Raw genomic sequence first — 17,871 nt, 5'->3', positions numbered from 1 at the left:
TCACTCGTCCAGGTGGCGTCGGTGCTTCCTAGTCAGTTCTGGAAGTTGTCCGTGTCCACACCAGTTCCTCTCCGTTTCGGTTTTTAGTTTGAGTTTGTGGTGTTGAAGAGCCAGGTTTTTAGTAATTTCCTACATTTTAGGTGATCTTTGGTGTTTATTTCTTTTGGGATGTTGTTCCAGGTTTTTGCGGCTAAGTGGTAGAAGGAGGTGCCTCCAAGTTTTCTCTTGAGGTATGGTTTTGGTTCCAGGCAGATTTCGCTGCTGGACCTGAGGAGTCTTTTTGGCTTGTAGATTGAGATTTTCTTTTGTAGGAATTCTGCTCCTTGTCCACCGATTGCCCTGTGCGGTATGCACATTGTTTTGAAGGTGATGCAATGTTATACTGGGAGCCAGTGTAATGTCTTTAGGGCAGGTGGTGGGGTGGTGTAGTCTCCCAAAGTGGTAACCCTGTGGGAGACTACACCAATTCTTGTACAATACCCAACCCAGATTCGACGACCAAAGGTAAGTGGAAATGAGGAACGAGACCAAGGAATTTGTTCTCAATGTTATCCTGTGGGGATCATTGGCGAGTTAGAAGGGGGCTTGGGGGGGGTCACATAGGCTGGCAATGCAAGATGCAAACCCTGGCATGAGAGAATACTACGATGAATGCCGCCTCCTTTGGACGGTTCACTGGGTGGAAAAAAGTTCCAGCGACGATCACCGTTTGCGGGCGACAACAGGCATACTTCCAGTCAGTCACAGCAGCTGCTCCAGGACAGGTTCCCTTGAAGGTGGGAAGATGGAATTCTGGGAGAAGGCGACTAGTGGCACAAGGTGGCAGCCACAAACGTTCTGGACTTCAACTCAAAATGGTGACAGTTCTGGCAAGGTAGCCCACGAGGGAGCTGGTCAGTCAACCAGGCAGTCCAAGGACACTTCCAACAGCTCTGAAGGACTGGATCCTTCAGAAGGCGTCAAGACTAGTTGGTCTAACAGTCCAAGGGCTGAAGCACCAAGGAGGGTCCTCAGAGAGAAAGCAGAGGAGCAGGGCTTCACCAGGCAGGGCACTGGAAGGGATGCTGGGTCACTTCAGGAATCGTCTGATCTTCAGAGGACTGCTCTTCTTCCAGGGATTCATGTCTCCAATGTAGATCAAGAATAGCTGCAGAGGTCCTCCTTTTATCAAAGATTCAAGCTATAAGCATGTGCAAGCCAACCACTGATAAGTAACCAAAATTCCTGTGTGTAAGATGCTATGTTGAGGCAAAGTATCCCCATAGCACTGCAAGGTGCTGTGAACAGTTTCCCAGAACTGAGTCTGTAGGACTGATCAGTTTCTCCAACAACATGTGAGCAAAAGGCAAAACAGAGCAAAAAGGAGGGGCTCCATAGAAAACTATCGAGGGAAAATTGCAAAAAGAAAATCTTTGCCAACAATGGGCACTCGTGTCCTGGTCAGCGCGTGCAGGTACACTGGATCAATGGGCCAACATGGCACCGGTCCACTGCCTCGGCTCACATACCACAATATACCTCCAAACATAATCAGGTAGTTCTTCCAGGATCTGTGGTAGCATGAGCAGTCACAGAGGACAGCAAGCCCTCCCTAGACCCGGGGACGCAATTGCAAACAAGGGATACGGAGCCACCCCGGAGCCACCCCTGGATCTGTGAAAGCAGATCTTGATATGCGACCACAAGCCCGCGCAGGATCTGTGGAAGCAGATGCGCTCACAGATGATCTTGTGCACTCCCTGAATCTGTGGCATTATGTGCACTCATAGATGGCCCTATGTCCCTGTTCGGGAGAATTTTCAGTTTGTGCTAATTCCCTTTCACCCGAGACCCCCCCACCCCCGCAACTTTGGCGGGACTCTGGACTTTTGTGATTTTTAACTCCTGAGTGAGTAGCACTATTTACCACCCATTCTGTTTCTGTGACTGGGATTTCTTAAGTCAGACTGTTTATTCGAGTCTGGTAAACTCCATATGTGAATACAGGCATCTGATCTGTACTGTGCGACACCCAGCACCCTCTGCAGGATCGCTGAAGAGTCCCTGGGACTTCTCTTTATGTTTAAATACATTTTGCTGTGAGAACTACGGTTCTCAAGAATAGTAATGTAACAGGGTGATCCTCCAACACACCTCATAAGGAGACAGGTGTAGGCGGGTTCACAATCTACAACTTAACCCTTCACTTATAACTGGACCCGCCTCTTACCCGTCTCCTGGGTTCAAGATCCCTGTTGTACTTTGATAGGAAGAAGTTAAGGGAAGGGAAGATCAAGAGGTTAGGGCAGGTTGGTTCCCCCAAAACCCTTAAGGAGGAAACACAAGGTTAGAGTAACTGGAGCACACAAGGAGAGGCAGACAAAAGGAATGCTGGTGCAAGGTTCTTTTTAGTTGTTTTAAGCTTTCTTATATACTTTGCCAGTACACCAGCAGGGGTTTGTGATTATTTTTTTTCTTCAGTTGGTGAAACCCTGAAACCGCATTTATTTCTTTTTGAATAAACAGACCTTTGTGTGCACACGCACCAGGGTCCCTTACTCTAGTACTTTTTTTCTTCCTGATCCCCAGCACGACTCTCAGGCAGGGATACGATTTTCTTTCATTTTCAGACCCGATTTGCTTTTTCTTTTCATTTTGGGATCCCTGACGCAGCTTCACATGTTGGGGATCTTTATTTTATCCCCCCAACCGGGGGTTACAGTAAGGTAACATATTACTTAACTTCTCTTTTGTGGGTCCAGCACACACCACCCTATGTGGGCTGCTGGGACTTTACATTGTCACTCCTTTCTCCACTACTCATGTAACTTTTTGATACAGTGAGCAACTTATATGGCATGTGGCCATGGATACTTTTTCCACCTTTTTCTGCAGGTGGCTGATTTCTCAACTGTAGTACAGCACTGATGGGTGACCATTTTCCCAAAATGCCCCCCCCCCCCCCGCCCCCAGTCTGCTTTTTTTGCCATTTTTCATTTGTCAATTCGTTCTGGGTTTTTCTTCAATCTTTGATAGTAGACAAGTCGTTTTGAGTTTTGCCTTTGGCAGGCTTCAGCCCTGAAGCACTCCCAGGCTCCAGTGTGTCTGGAAAGGCAGGAAGTGCGGGAGGAGCCAGAAACATCACTGTCCTTTGTCTGTCGATGTGCCTGGCTGAAAACAGTTCTAATTGGGAGGCTGGCTGTCCCAGATGACAGCCTACCCCTAGGTGAGTTACAGATCAATGGGAATTAATGGATGGGTTCCAGGATATAAGGCGAGGATTGACTACAGTCGACCAATGGAACAAGGAATCTGAATCTGAAGACTAGCAGAGATGCCAGCAGCACCAGACGCACTGGTGAAGCCCTGCAGCTGTGCTGACACAGTTTTCAAATAGACAGGGAAGACCCGCCAAGGACAACTTCCTCCCTTAGGCTGGTGGGACCATCTAGCCTCAAGACCTTCATTTTGGGCCACCACCCTCCCCCTGCCCCCGCCGTCCTGCGACTTAGCCAGGCAACAGAAAACCAATACCCGGTGTACCTGGACAATTATAGAGTGCATCGTCTACCGAAGATCGAATCTGCTGAAAGTTTGCAGGCATCCGTTTGGACCTCCAGAGGCAAGATTTATTAATCAAAATTCCCCTCACCAGAGTTCAGGACCAAGTAATCAAAGAGAATTCAACCAGAAATATTAGTTTCTTCTTGGTGCAGAGAAAAAGGCGCCAAAACTACAGAGCCGCTGAAGTGAGTCGAATCCATTGCTGCCGACCCCTTTTCCAGAGTGCAGAAGCCCGCCAAAGGTCCCCCCTTTTGTCACAACAACCAAGGAGCAGGAATCAGGGTCTACAACGTCGCACCTAGAAACGAGCCAGCTACAATTTCTACATCTTTAAGGTACTTTGGGGCTTCGGGTGTAATTACCTTGTGCCATTTTTGGCGATTCCTAGTTTGGAAGCGTTTTCTTCAAGTCAGAGTTGACCTCAACGCCTCTTTGCAGCCTGTGTGTGAACAGTAACGCTCCCCTTGAGCCCCTGTGTTTTCTTCAAGAACTCCTGACTGCTTCCTCTGAAGATCTTCATCAGAACCGGAACTGTCCATTTGACTTTGGCTGTCCTGGTTCCCAAAAGATCCATCTTCTGATCCTACCGACTATGGCAATGCTGGGTCCTCCATAGGTTTTAATTGTGCACACTTGAATTGCTAGGAACCAAACTGCCTATATCCCTCTGGGAGTCTACTTGTTATTACCAGTTGTTAGTCTGTGAGCTGTATAACCTTTATTTCCCTCCATACTCAATGTTGCAGAGGTGATACGTCTAAGTGCTTTACTACGTCATTGTGTGCTGGGTATGAAAAGTATAACCAAACATTACTCACCTGCATTATTGTTCCATGTATGTGTTTATTCCACTTCTAATTCAAGGTTATTGTTAGTTGCTGCATTTTATAATGGATTGTCCCTACTAAAATAGGCCTGGCTGCTCCACCACTCAACCGACTTGTGAAGTGCAGGTGTATGTCAAGAGATGTGCCCCTAATACCAAGAGATAGGTCTTATGAAGTCCCACACCAGTTGGACCTTAGAAAAACATAGCTAACAGTCCTCCTTGCATGTGTGGCACGAGGTGCATGCACAGGTGCCCAACATGTCCACACTGGATCTATGGCAGCAGGCAGGGTCGGACTGGGACAAGAAATCGGCCTGGACACCCAAAAAAAGTGGCCAACACTTACCTAAAAAAAGTGGCCCACCCCTCGCCTCAAAAAAGTGGCCCTCAAACCATCATCCCTGACTAGCGTCAATTCACGACTTTACAGAAAATGCTACTTATCGAGAGTTCATGTGTCTGTTACATTACAACACAACTCAAAATGACAACTTTGCATACAGTTCTGTGACAGGGTCCACCACTCTGAGGCGCAGGAGTGGCATGAACCAACCACCCCCACTGCGGTTTTGGGACCCTCTGCAGGTCGATATACCTTTCATACAAGAATGGATCACAATATGTATCAATCTGTGTGTATAGATCCATACTGTTAAATTACTGTGAATGCAAGCAGGCGTCCAAGGCCAAATGATAGGTTATTGTATAGCACCTACGCTTAAGCTCTTTTTTATAGAACAAATATGCATACAATATCACCCAACCCGTGTTGGAACTCCTTTATCGACCTCAGAAGGATGAAAGGCTGAGATGGTCTCGCTGGGATTCGAACTTGCAGATCACACACACATCGCAGCAGCAAGCGCTCAACTCACGGAGCTATCATATCGGTTATAGTAAAATGAGCAACTATTCTATAGTGGATAACATTAAACTGGTAACTGAGATTTAACAGCAGACCAGTTAAGTGCATGTGCAGGTCTGGTGTAAATTTGCCTGCATGTCAAGCCTGCACACATCTACTTCAGGCTTCAGAATCAGAGGTTGTCAAAATAGGGGAAGCAGTGCAATTACAGGACATCCCATATTCTGAGCACTCATTACCTCATACATGCAAACAAACATCCTGAACAGCATGTAGGGAGATGGGAAACAGAGTACAGCAAAGCATTCATTGTGGCACAATGAAGTCAATGGCCATGTGCTATGGTCAAATATTTCTACACTGTACACAAGCTTTTAGGCACAAGTGTTTCAGTTTGATTGGACCAATTTTATTACAATTTCATCTGTACTGTTTCTACCGTACTCTTCTTCCCCTCCCCTCTAAGATACGCCTGGCTGCTCGGTTTATGCCACCATGAACGCAGGCGGTACAGCCTTATACTAAGAGTGGAGTCTTGTACTTCCTCAGTGGAATGTTTTTCCAACCCCTTGGGCTTCCTGATTCCTGACTAACTGTTCGGTGAATCAACTTATTTGAGAAGCCTGACCCTGACCCTATGACACGCTGCCACTGAGCATCCGCTGCCTACTGGGTTTTTGTTGTTCGAGTTAAAGGTCCTTGCTACTATTCATGTGCTTGCATTCGCCAAACAAATACCAGACCCCTCCGTTGATCTATCAACCTCATGTACTAGAGTCTGAAATTCTCATGCAGTAGTCAGCACGCAATTTCAAATGACTATCTGAAGTCTTGAAGGTAACCTTGCATATTACCTCATACAATTGCTCAGACCCACATAAAGTTCCTAAAATGTCTGCGGCTAGTGGAACGCACACACTTTGAATCACTTAATTGTGCATGCCGCAATCGACTGTAGCACGTGCAAACAAATGGACTACTTAGAAAATAGATAAAACAGTGACAATTGTGAATTCATTTTACATTCATTGTATTTGACCTTCACAAGGCAACCATGAAGGGAGCTCTTTCCACCACACAGTTGAAGAGCGCATGCAAACTAAAAAGGAGCAACAGTCAACACAAGAGGACACCCCCTCCACCCACCCACTGGGAGGGAGACACAAGGAGGCCTGCATATGAGCAAGCTGCTATCTTCCTTTCGGGTGTGCCGTCAAACTCCCTCTTGCAGGCATGTGGCTGGGCCTGCAGACGCTTTGCAAGTTGCCTATCGATCCTTCCAAAGTACCATTTAATTGTCGCCTCACAGGATAAGCATCTTCCAGTTAACTGGATATGAGAGACTAATGCTTCTAAAATGCTGGATATGGCAAGGAATTTAATGTTAAAGCAGGGTAATCGTTACCATAAGTTTACATGTGTTCTGAGATACTGCAGCAAGGTACAGACGTAAGACCAGGTCAGGAATGGGATGTTTTACTGAAGGCCTTCACTGAACCTTTGCATAAAGGGAAAACCTTGGTGGTCACAGCACACACAGAGTACATCACATGTTGCCACGTGTTTCTCAACATTAACAGAAGGAAACTCTTGTTACGACTAAACTCAGGAAATAACCTGTTCCATTGGCGGAAGTAGTAGCCAAAACGGGTCTATTCGATCCAACACATTGCCTGCAACGCGGTAGAATGGCGGCTGCACCATCCCCCTGCCCCTTCCAGCATATTTGTTCATTAAACCGCAGCACAGCGTTATGCCATTTCACTTACACTACATGAAATTGAACTGTCGCTGCATTCGCTATTCCCCCAATATGGGTTCATGCAAACCATGCGCAGGTATGGATGCGCTCAAGATCAACCAAGTTTCTGACTTCTGAACTATCCCATCCTGCTGACCCTGCACCCTTTCCAATCTGCTGAAGTCACCCACCAGAACTGGGAACACCACCCACATTGACTGCCTGCCTTATGGGGTCGTGGTTTTGTTTGGGGGAGTGGTGCAATGGGCCTTTGATGGGGAATTGTCGGTTGGGGAGGCTTGGCTGGTGAGGCAGGGGATTGTGTTGGCAAGGGTTTGTACCTGTGCTTCTGCCCAGGTCTCATCGGCCGGCACTCTCCTCCCGGCTCACGTCTCTGCCTCGACCCCAGGAGAGCAGAGTAACAAAATCACTGAGAGGGAGCAGGCCGGGCTGAGGCAGCCCCGCCCAGCCCTGCCGCTCCCTCCCAGTGTTTTGAAACAGTGCTGCTGGCACGATGGGGTTGCGGTCCATGGCAGTTGGCCGCCGGCCCGCTGCATTCAGATAAAGGTAACACTTTGGTGTTACCTTTCTCTGCATCCACGGCGGGTCTGCAGCCTGCAAAGGATCTGTAAGTTACTTTACTTACAGATCCTTTGCAAGTTAAACTTGCATCCAGTGAGGCCCCGGGGGCCGGTTCCTGAAGTGAAGCCCAGGCCTGGGCAGAGTCCGGCCAAGGCGTGGGCTTCAGGAACCAGCCCCCAGAGCCTCGTCATGATTTTGGCATGGCCACGGCAACAGGTAGACTTACAGATGACCCTGTGGCCTCCGGAAAGTTAAGAGGTTTTCCTAGAGATTCAATGCACTAGTCCCCTCCCAGGCACCCTGTCTGCACTTCCTGCAAATCATGATCACAGAGCAAGTCCAAGCTGCACGCACCTTCGGTTTGTTGCTTTCCTCCAGGATCCTCGGTGGGTGCAGTCACTGTATGAGCCAACATTTGTTGTTGCTGTTTCTCAGCCTCCTTTTTGCGCACCGATTCAACTGCAGCTTCTGCATCCCGCCGCACCTTCTCCTTCATGGCAGCTCCCAATGCCTGCTGCATGCTGGCCACCAGGTCTCGCATTTCCAAGAGTGCTCGCTCTCCAGTGGTGATGTCATCCTGAGTAGGCTGCGCCCGCTGTAGAGACAAAAAGGGGTAAGTAAGCACATACAGTACATAAACAAGAAGCAATCACAGAGCAAAGAAAACAGGAGGAATATACTCTGGGGCACGAGAAGCCCTGTTCTGGCCAGCACCCCCCAACCCCAGAGCGAGGGGAAAGATCACCATCAGTACAAAGGGGATCCGATGTGTACTCTGCAGTGAGGGACTAACATCAAGACAAAACCAAGAGTCTTCTAGACTTGTCCACCGCCTTCGGTGCCATGGATCATCACAGTACATCCAACGTGTATTATTATGCGCGCCGGTGGGATAAGAGGCACTGCGCTCAGTGGATGTGCATGCCTTTTGGAGTCTAATCAGGTCATGCTCTATGCTTAGAAAAAAAAGCACCTTCGGTTCTTTTTTGCTAAATAAAGGATTGCACTCTCCTAAGTCCTTAGTGATTAGCTGGCGCATCTACGCTCTAAGCTATCACTGAAGCCCCCAAAGGTTTATTTCTACATGTACTTGCATGACAATTCTTACAGCAAAGGTAGCAGTCCGATTCAGCTGGAGGGAAGGCTCCCACTGAAGTGATAGGCACAAGTGCATACCCCGGTAATGCAGAGATTAACCATTAACAGGGTAAAGACCAATGGCACCATTTCAGCATTAACCTCAGTTTCTCCAAACAATCCTTTTCAAATGGGATGCAGGGACAGCAAGGAAGTTGTGGGGATGGGGATACATGATCACTGCTCCAACATTTAGTGGGCCAGAGCTCTTGGAGGCAACAGAAACCACATGTTGCACTGACCAACATGGCTAAACCATGGAGGAAAATAGCCAAGTCCCACCTCCCCTTGAAGAGCATGCAATTGGCTACCTCTTTGCTGTTTCGGATGAGCCCAGACAGCAGTCCACAGATCTGGTTCCCGCGGTTGCTGTACACAGAGATGTCGACATGCAGCAGCTCATTGTACTTGTAGATTGGGTCGATCTGCTGGTTGAGCTGTAGCACCTCTTCCTGAATAGAGTAGAGGCGTTCGAGACGGGCGCGGCCCTCCTCCTGCCGCAGACGCTCCTGCTCCTCTTGCCGCTGCCTCTGCAGCTCTGCATCGCGCAACTTCAGGTTTATGATCTGGAAAAGTAAGAGTTACCTTCTAAGGTTGGCCAACACGTCTAGCAAATAATTAGTGCCGAGATCTACAGAACCGAAAGGTGACCTTAAGGTTAAGGTGCCCTTAGCATTCCAGGGCTTTAAGGACCACAAGTATTCCATAATATGGGTATGTTGGGCCAGTGGCCCTTGTGAAAGTGTCAAGGATATGACCTGGTCAGGGACTTGCAGGGACCCCTCCGATCCTGGGGAAGGCGACCTATCAGGATGCAGCGAGAGCTGATCTTACCCCAGGAGTGGCATGTGGGAGTAGGAAGGGACCTCAGCCCCTGGCTCCCCAGAGCGCTTGATAAGGTGCAGAACCATTGGCACCGCTGTTCATGCCATAATACCCACCAGCCTTAGTCCTGGCGAAGTCGCTTTTTCTTCTTCTTTTTCAGAACACCCAAGGATCTGGACACACAACTCAACCAACATCTGACAAATCCCAGAGCCAAGGAAACAATAGTGTGTAGTGGGAGGCTAGAACCACAACTCCCAAAATGCATATGGCAGAACCTCGAAAACCTGGCCAAGGGAATGAGTTGTGACTAGAATTGAAATGGGCTGGAATTGAACATTGAAATAAAAAAACATAACGACTAATATAAATTTCTAATATACTTTTACTAAACATCTTGGAAATTCGCATTTGGGCAAGTCCAGTACTTTTCGAGCATATACTTCATACTCGAAAATCTTGCCAAAACGAACCACTTCTAAGGTTAGGCTTATTTGAACACCACTTTTACAACGAGCCCAGTGAACGTCGACACATCAGTACATTTACAGAAGATGGTCCTTCTCCTGGCGTTTAAAGCCACACATTCTATATACGTGTGTTTTAATGTGTCCGACATGTCCTTGGGGACCCAGCTAAGGGCAAACTGCTAAGGGCCAGCCTCCAGTCTTTCCTCCAATCTCTTTACCTTTAAGATATCGCTTTGCTGTGTCCTGCTACTTGCTTGTGAGTGCCAATTGTATTTGCTCAGCCCCACCATTACCATGCACTGCTCTTATGATCTCTTCCTCTCTCTTCTACTCTTCATTCTCCTCTGGCAAAAATCATTTAAACTCTTCCTATAGCTATCATTTCTTCCTCCACGCCACCCCTCTTCTCGCTCACCTACTCTCTTCCTCCAAGCCTAACTTTCATCACTCTTCCTCTTCTCGCATCTTCCGCCAGCACCTCTACCTCAGTAGGCTTCTGCATCTCACGCTCTTTAGATTGCTCTTTGGAATGCACATTCTGTCTAACAAGACTTCCTTTACCTCCAACGTCCTCCTTTCCCATTCTTCTCTCTTGACCTCATTACACTCAAAGCCAAATTGCTCCTTCAGACTCTGCAACCCCTGCTACCCTTCACCACCCTGCCTACACCTTCACAAACTATCATCCACCTGGCAGGAGTGGTGGTGCAGGACAGTTTGCATCTTTCAATTTTCTCATCTCTCCTACTCCCCCATCGCTCGCTAGTTCTGCTCTTTCAAATACCAATATATTCTACAGGGGTAACGCCCCACACAAGGTATTGACCCCTCCTATTCAGTAGGGATATAATATTCTTAAATCACAAAAAAGGGAAGGGTATACATATGATGACATCATTCACATGTATACCATCAGACAGAGAATATACCTAGACATTAACACCTCCAAAAACAAATGTAGGGTGTATGCTCAATACCATCTCACATATCATTTTATTATATAATCAAAGCAACAAAATCATGACAAAGCATAAAAAGCATATGCACATGTTACAATACAATAGACAAAACAAAAAATATTTGGTTAAAACCAGGAAACAATTAGAACCGGAAAGACAGTGCCAAATTAATTGTTGTTCCACACTGTTTCCATCATAGCCTGACTTATATAAGTTTCTGTCCTAGAAGTTCTGAAATAACTGGACATTCCTCAGGGGCAATCGTGTATCTTGTGCTTTAACGTGGTATTTCTTTTCCACTTTAAATTCTACTTCTGATTCCAAACACGGTACAACAATATCTGTAGGTACACAAATATATACATACATATCAATATTTAGGCATCATAGGCTTAATTAATTTCACCTCGCCCTCAATACCAAAAAGGGTACAACAAATAGATCAATGTATCTACCTGTATCAAAAAAGCCAAAAGGTCTGAATCTCTTAGGCTGTATTACAATTGTAATTCTTAGTTGCATCAAACACTGGGCGTCACATCAAACAGAATCCAAACACGGTCAAACTGTACAGAAAAAAAAAAAAGGCAAATACCCAACATCAATTGAAGGTATTAATACTCATGTATCAAATTCAGAAATTACCACCAAACTCAAGGAAAAAAAACAAGGAAAAAAACTCAAAAAATAATAAAAAAATAACACTACATGCACATCCTCACCTTGATGGAACCGGTATATTTTCTGTAAATATTGAAACGGACAAATACTTCCTAAGTCCATTCGATTTCTAAAGATTCAAAAAGTACGTGGCCAATATCTCCACAATGTCGAAAAAGGCTGTTTTATGGTTCTCCAAAGGAGCCGTGCCATAAAAACCAAAGCATGTATCGACTATTAAGTTTACACGCTTACGAAGCAAGCACACGAGCATAATAGAAAGCACAGAATAACGAAGGCATAATGGAGCCTCTCAAAAATTCCCGCATTCGCTACGCGAAAACATAACGCTCCTCACCTTGCTCTCACTTCACCCAAACGCGGCTGAAAATCCCGACCGTAGACAAAAACTGTGATACACGGACTCTAGCCGACAAAGCGGTAATCACGTGATCGCATCACATGCTCTCACCGCGTAGGTTGCTAAGCAACCACGCACATATGCTCGATCTTATACAAGGCATTACGGGAATGTCTGGCTATTCTAATACCTAATCAAAATGGCAGCAGTGTATACAATAATGCACAACAATCAATATCTAAAACCGCTTGGAACAGAAAACAGTTCACTAAATATCTGAAACTAACTACAGTACCATTTCACAATAAGAGGTGAATCAATGTCACATGACTGTGCCCCATCATTGGAAGATATCACACAGGGTCTTTTTCCATATGTCACAAATGTAAACGATCATATTAACCACATGACCCACAATAAAGTCAAGTTATTCTATAGCAGGCAGCACCAGCAGGACGCTTACTCGCTTGAATTATTTTACATTGTACCATTCAATACTCTCATTCAGTCCTGTGAGATGACTCTTAGTCAGAAAGAGAAGTTTCTGCTCCAAGTTAACCAATTTTCTGTTAATCACTTCTTGGCATTTACCCTTCAACTTTTTTAGAATGCACCATTCAAAATCATTTTCAGAATGACCCAGATTTTTAAAATGAGCGACCAAAGGAGCTTTTCCAATGTTATTCCTAAGGCAGCTCCTATGCTCGATCATCCGAGTCTTGCATTTCCTGCTGGTCTTGCCGATATATATAAGGGCACACGGACATTTGATCATATAAATCACATTAGTAGTATTGCAATTGGTGTGTTCTTGCAAAATCCAGTCATGCTTCAAACCTAAATATACCACAGACACTGTGTTAAAGGACACATTCCACAATTCCTGCATGGGTGGTGGCCCAAAACCTGGTGCACCAATATCAGGAATTTGGTGATGAAAAATGATGTTCAACGAACAGAAGTTCAACCTTGCATACAAAGCACTCTTTGGGACCTTCCTCAGGTTGGTGCATTCTAAAAAAGGTGAAAGGTAAATGCCAAGAAGTGATTAACAGAAAATTGGTTAACTTGGAGCAGAAACTTATCTTTCCGACTAAGAGTCATCTCACAGGACTGAATGAGAGTATTGAATGGTACAATGTAAAATAATTCAAGCGAGTAAGCGTCCTGCTGGTGCTGCCTGCTATAGAATAACTTGACTTTATTGTGGGTCATGTGGTTAGTATGATCGTTTGCATTTGTGACATATGGAAAAAGACCCTGTGTGATATCTTCCAATGATGGGGCACAGTCATGTGACATTGATTCACCTCTTATTGTGAAATGGTACTGTAGTGTTAGTTTCAGATGTTTAGTGAAATGTTTTCTGCTCTAAGCGGTTTTAGATATTGATTGTTGTGCATTATCGTATAGACCGATGCCATTCTGATTAGGTATTAGAATAGCCAGACATTCCCGTAATGCCTTGTATAAGATCGAGCATACGTGCGTGGTTGCTTAGCAACCTACACGGTGACAGCACATGATGCAATCGCGTGATTACCACTTTGTTATGTCGGCTAGAGTCCGTGTATCACGGTTTTTGTCTATGGTCAGGATTTGCAGCCGCGTTTGGGTGAAGTGAGAGCAAGGTGAGGAGCATTGTTATGTTTCGCGTAGCGAATGCAGGAATTTCTGAGAGGCTCCATTATGCCTTCATTCTTCTGTGCTTTCTATTATGCTTGTGTGCTTGCTTCGTAAGCGTGTAAACTTAATAGTCGATACATGCTTTGGTTTTTATGGCACGGCTCCTTTGGAGAACCATAAAACAGCCTTTTTCGACATTGTGGAGATATTGGCCACGTACTTTTTGAATCTTTAGAAATCGAATGGACTTAGGAAGTATTTGTCCGTTTCAATATTTACAGAAAATATACCGGTTCCATCAAGGTGAGGATGTGCATGTAGTGTTATTTTTTTATTATTTTTTGAGTTTTTTTCCTTGTTTTATTTCCTTGAGTTTGGTGGTAATTTCTGAATTTGATACATGAGTATTAATACCTTCAATTGTTCAATTGATGTTGGGCATTTGCCTTTTTTTTTTTCTGTACAGTTTGACCGTGTTTGGATTCTGTTTGATGTGACGACCAGTGTTTGATGCAACTAAGAATTACAATTGTAATACAGCCTAAGAGATTCAGACCTTTTGGCTTTTTTGATACAGGTAGATACATTGATCTATTTGTTGTACCCTTTTTGGTATTGAGGGCGAGGTGAAATTAATTAAGCCTATGATGCCTAAATATTGATATGTATGTATATATTTGTGTACCTACAGATATTGTTGTACCGTGTTTGGAATCAGAAGTAGAATTTAAAGTGGAAAAGAAATACCACGTTAAAGCACAAGATACACGATTGCCCCTGAGGAATGTCCAGTTATTTCAGAACTTCTAGGACAGAAACTTATATAAGTCAGGCTATGATGGAAACAGTGTGGAACAACAATTAATTTGGCACTGTCTTTCCGGTTCTAATTGTTTCCTGGTTTTAACCAAATATTTTTTGTTTTGTCTATTGTATTGTAACATGTGCATATGCTTTTTATGCTTTGTCATGATTTTGTTGCTTTGATTATATAATAATAAAATATGATATGTGAGATGGTATTGAGCATACACCCTACATTTGTTTTTGGAGGTGATAATGTCTAGGTATATCCTGTGTCTGATGGTATACATGTGAATGATGTCATCATATGTATACCCTTCCCTTTTTTTGAGATTTAAGAGCTCTTTCAAATACACCATCTTCAGTCACTGCTCTCTGTGGCATTCATAGTGTATATCTCTCTACCAGCTACCTGGTCAAGGTATTGGCAACCCATACCAACTCATTGACTCCTTTCCTTCCCCCCCCCCATCATAACCTCGTTGACACTGGTGACTATAACCTCCACTCCTCCATTCCACCGAATGTAGTGCTCTTCTCCTTAACCACTTGCTCTTGTGTCCACTGATGAATCCTGCAAAGTAATCACGGATTCCCCGGTGATGATCTCAAACTACATAGCCAGGGAATGGCAGCTGCTACCAGATTCGGTCCCTGGGGGTGGTACTATGAGGGAGGATCATGTGGGGGAGGTTACTGCCAGGAGGAGATGGTGACTCCATCGGGAGAGATGCAGTATCCCCCCTGCCTCCCAGAAGAAAACCCTCTGACACCTAGAATTCTGATGCCATATTGCCACTTCAGTCAAGTCACACAACACTCCATTAACATCTTCTGTCTCTTATGGTTCTTTGAACAGAAATCCTGAAGGAATAAAGAAAAAAAAAAAAAAAGAAAAAGAAAATCACATTTAAAGTCACAGAAATGTTAAAAACTCCAACTCCCAGAAAGCCTCAAGTACTGAGACGAGGAGTTAATGAGGACCAAAAGAAACAAACATGAAGATTAGTAGTTTTGAGGAGGTCCTGGTGAGTACATTTAAAAATGGTAGCCTCTTTCTCAACAAGAGAGCCGAGGAAGGAGGAAACAGACCCGGAGACAAGAGAAGCAGAGTTGAAGCAGGACGCAGTGTGGAGAACGACTGTGCAGGAGGAAGCAGGAACTTCTACACTACTGCTCACAGGCGTTACATAAAAGGACAGTGAATTCAAGAAGTAGTCCTGGTGAAAGGAGTACAACTGACAGTGAACATCGTAAGGCAAGATACCTGGCAGTAGAGTATACCAGGAGGTCCATTAACAGTGTAAACTGATTTGTTTTACAAATTATGGTGGTAAGGAAGTACACCAGAGATACTTTTTCCATCTTAAAAGAACCATTGTTTGAAAGAGACATTTTGCCATCCTTAAGCAGCTTTTGTTTGAAAGAAACACTCTCGCTATCCTTAAGGAACTGTTATTTGAAAGGCATTTCTCCCCATAACACTCAACTAATCCCCGGGAAGGGAAAACCTCTGGATCCAAGCACGCCTCCTTGGAAAATGTTTTCTGTATGATTTGTCTATGTGCCTTATTTGTGAACACTTTTTGCCAAATATAAGCCAGATTCATTTCCTTGCACTTTTGGTGTTCATTTTAGTGTGAAGGTCAGAGTAGTAGGTTTTGTACACAAGGACAGCGTATATGTTTGATGAGGTGTGTTAGGGGGGTTTTCCTAAAGAACTACTGGCAATACTAAACCATACCAGTAGATTGTAGTTCCCCAACTCTTGGTATTAGTCTGTACTAGCTCAGGACCTTGGTAGTGTGGCAGAGCAGTCGGCTCATTTTAACAGGAAGATGTGAGCTGTAGGTAAGTACTCTGAATCTTAGACAGGCACAACAAAGAAGCGCTTAGACATAGTTATGTCAGTTATGTTAATTGTCCAATCTTATCGCCTATTTAAAGGACAATTTAGAACTAAATAGAGCTAAAACAAAAAGCAAGACGCTCAGTAAGTTTGCACCCGTAAAGAAGTCTTTGAAACTTTACGCCGAGAGATCTCAACTGGAGACGGTAAAAAGCTTCCAATACCTAGGAATAATGCAAAATAATAGCAAGAGGTAACACCCAATGCAGGAATTCCTGCAGAGAAAAATTCCTTCCCTGGTAGCATAGTCTAAATTTGTCAATCGGACGTTTGGTTGCTTTTCCTTAATACCAACAATCGACTTCTTCAAAGCTAAAATAGTCCCTAGTCTAACTTATGGAGCTGAAGCCATGCCCCTCCTTCCTGATACAATTTGGAAGAAATTGGAGGGACAGTTCTGGAGGCGTGTCCTGACCCTGCCTCAATCAACATCAAAGGCGCTAATTCGTAGAGAATTGGGTACAACTTCCATCAAAGCAATTGTCGAAAGGAATGGCCTGATGTTATACAGGAAAACCATAGAGGTGACATGTAAATTTCTTTTCAATCTCATCAAAACTGAAATGGAGGACCAAAACAATATAATGCTCATTGGATGGAGGCAAAAAAACAAGACCATCCTAGAGCGAATTGGCAGCATGGAGGAAGAACTAATCCAGAACCCAGACAAGGTGAATAAAAGGCTACCCTAACTGGATTGGATCGAAACTGTCAGGAATCGGGGCTGGCAAAGGCGTTGAGTGTGTAAATACGCCTATTGAGACATTATGGGCTGAATTGGATGTGAAAACTACAATTCCCAGCATCCTTGGTGGCTCTGGTAGTTCGGCCCATGCGCACCTTGTCAGCTGCAATGCATTAAGAATCAACGCAGCTTAAAGGCAGGCAACGGCTACCGGCAGGTGTGGCTTATTGCTTTTTCATGGTGGGGCGGAAGGCAGACGGCCGCGTTCGGCCTCAAGGAGTTGGAATTCGCGTGCTACTGAGGCAAGGCACGCTCGGGAGTTTACGTGTTCACTGTGCAGCATGAAGCAGGAGGGGCGCTGAGTCACCGGCAATACACCGCTTAAAGTTCTTCGTCTCGGAAATTCCTCGGGGTTTCCCAGACTCCAGTTAAGTACTCATGAGGGCAATACGGGGCACTATTGGCAAAGCGGCTTGAAGTGATTGTTCAGCTATTTTCATTTTTGTCTGGGAGTTCCCGAGGGGCCCCCAGATCTAAGATAAGTAACGACCACATTTCTTGTATTTTACATGTTGGGAACAAAACTAAGTGTCTTGGATACGCATGTGGCACACGAACATTCTAAAGTGTTTATTTGGCTCATTCCGGACTTATTGCAAATGGACCATAACTTTTCACTAGTGAATGAAACTAAGGGAAGTGTATTTTTGTTGAACGTTGCCAACGCTGCCCTACGGGCCATGTGTACTGTTTAATGATTCTGGGAAGTTTTCCCTTATGTGTTCATATTGCTTGCTTATGTGTTGTTTCAGTCAGAGTCTGATGTAAGCATGGTATAGTACACGTATTAAGGTGTCCTATTCTGGAGTTAAACA

The 17,871-nt window shown here is 44.8% G+C and overlaps 1 protein-coding gene across 2 annotated transcripts in view; it reads right to left on the bottom strand.

Moving 5' to 3' along the window:
• Window positions 1–17,871, bottom strand: part of GLE1 (GLE1 RNA export mediator) — a 570,581-nt gene that overhangs the window by 336,608 nt on the left and 216,102 nt on the right. For both annotated transcript variants that reach the window (XM_069609167.1, XM_069609166.1), the window contains exons 6-7: window positions 9,009–9,263; window positions 7,915–8,155 (exon numbers count right to left, since the gene is read on the bottom strand). In XM_069609167.1, coding sequence (XP_069465268.1) covers window positions 7,915–8,155; window positions 9,009–9,263 — 496 coding nt within the window. The remainder of the gene's footprint in view (window positions 1–7,914; window positions 8,156–9,008; window positions 9,264–17,871) is intronic.

The sequence above is a fragment of the Ambystoma mexicanum genome, chromosome 8 (assembly GCF_040938575.1).
Source record: "Ambystoma mexicanum isolate Mex_15411 chromosome 8, UKY_AmexF1_1, whole genome shotgun sequence".
In the NCBI taxonomy this organism is placed as follows: domain Eukaryota; kingdom Metazoa; phylum Chordata; class Amphibia; order Caudata; family Ambystomatidae; genus Ambystoma; species Ambystoma mexicanum.
Note: the sequence above shows the minus strand (reverse complement) of the source record. Positions and strands in the feature narration are given on the sequence as shown.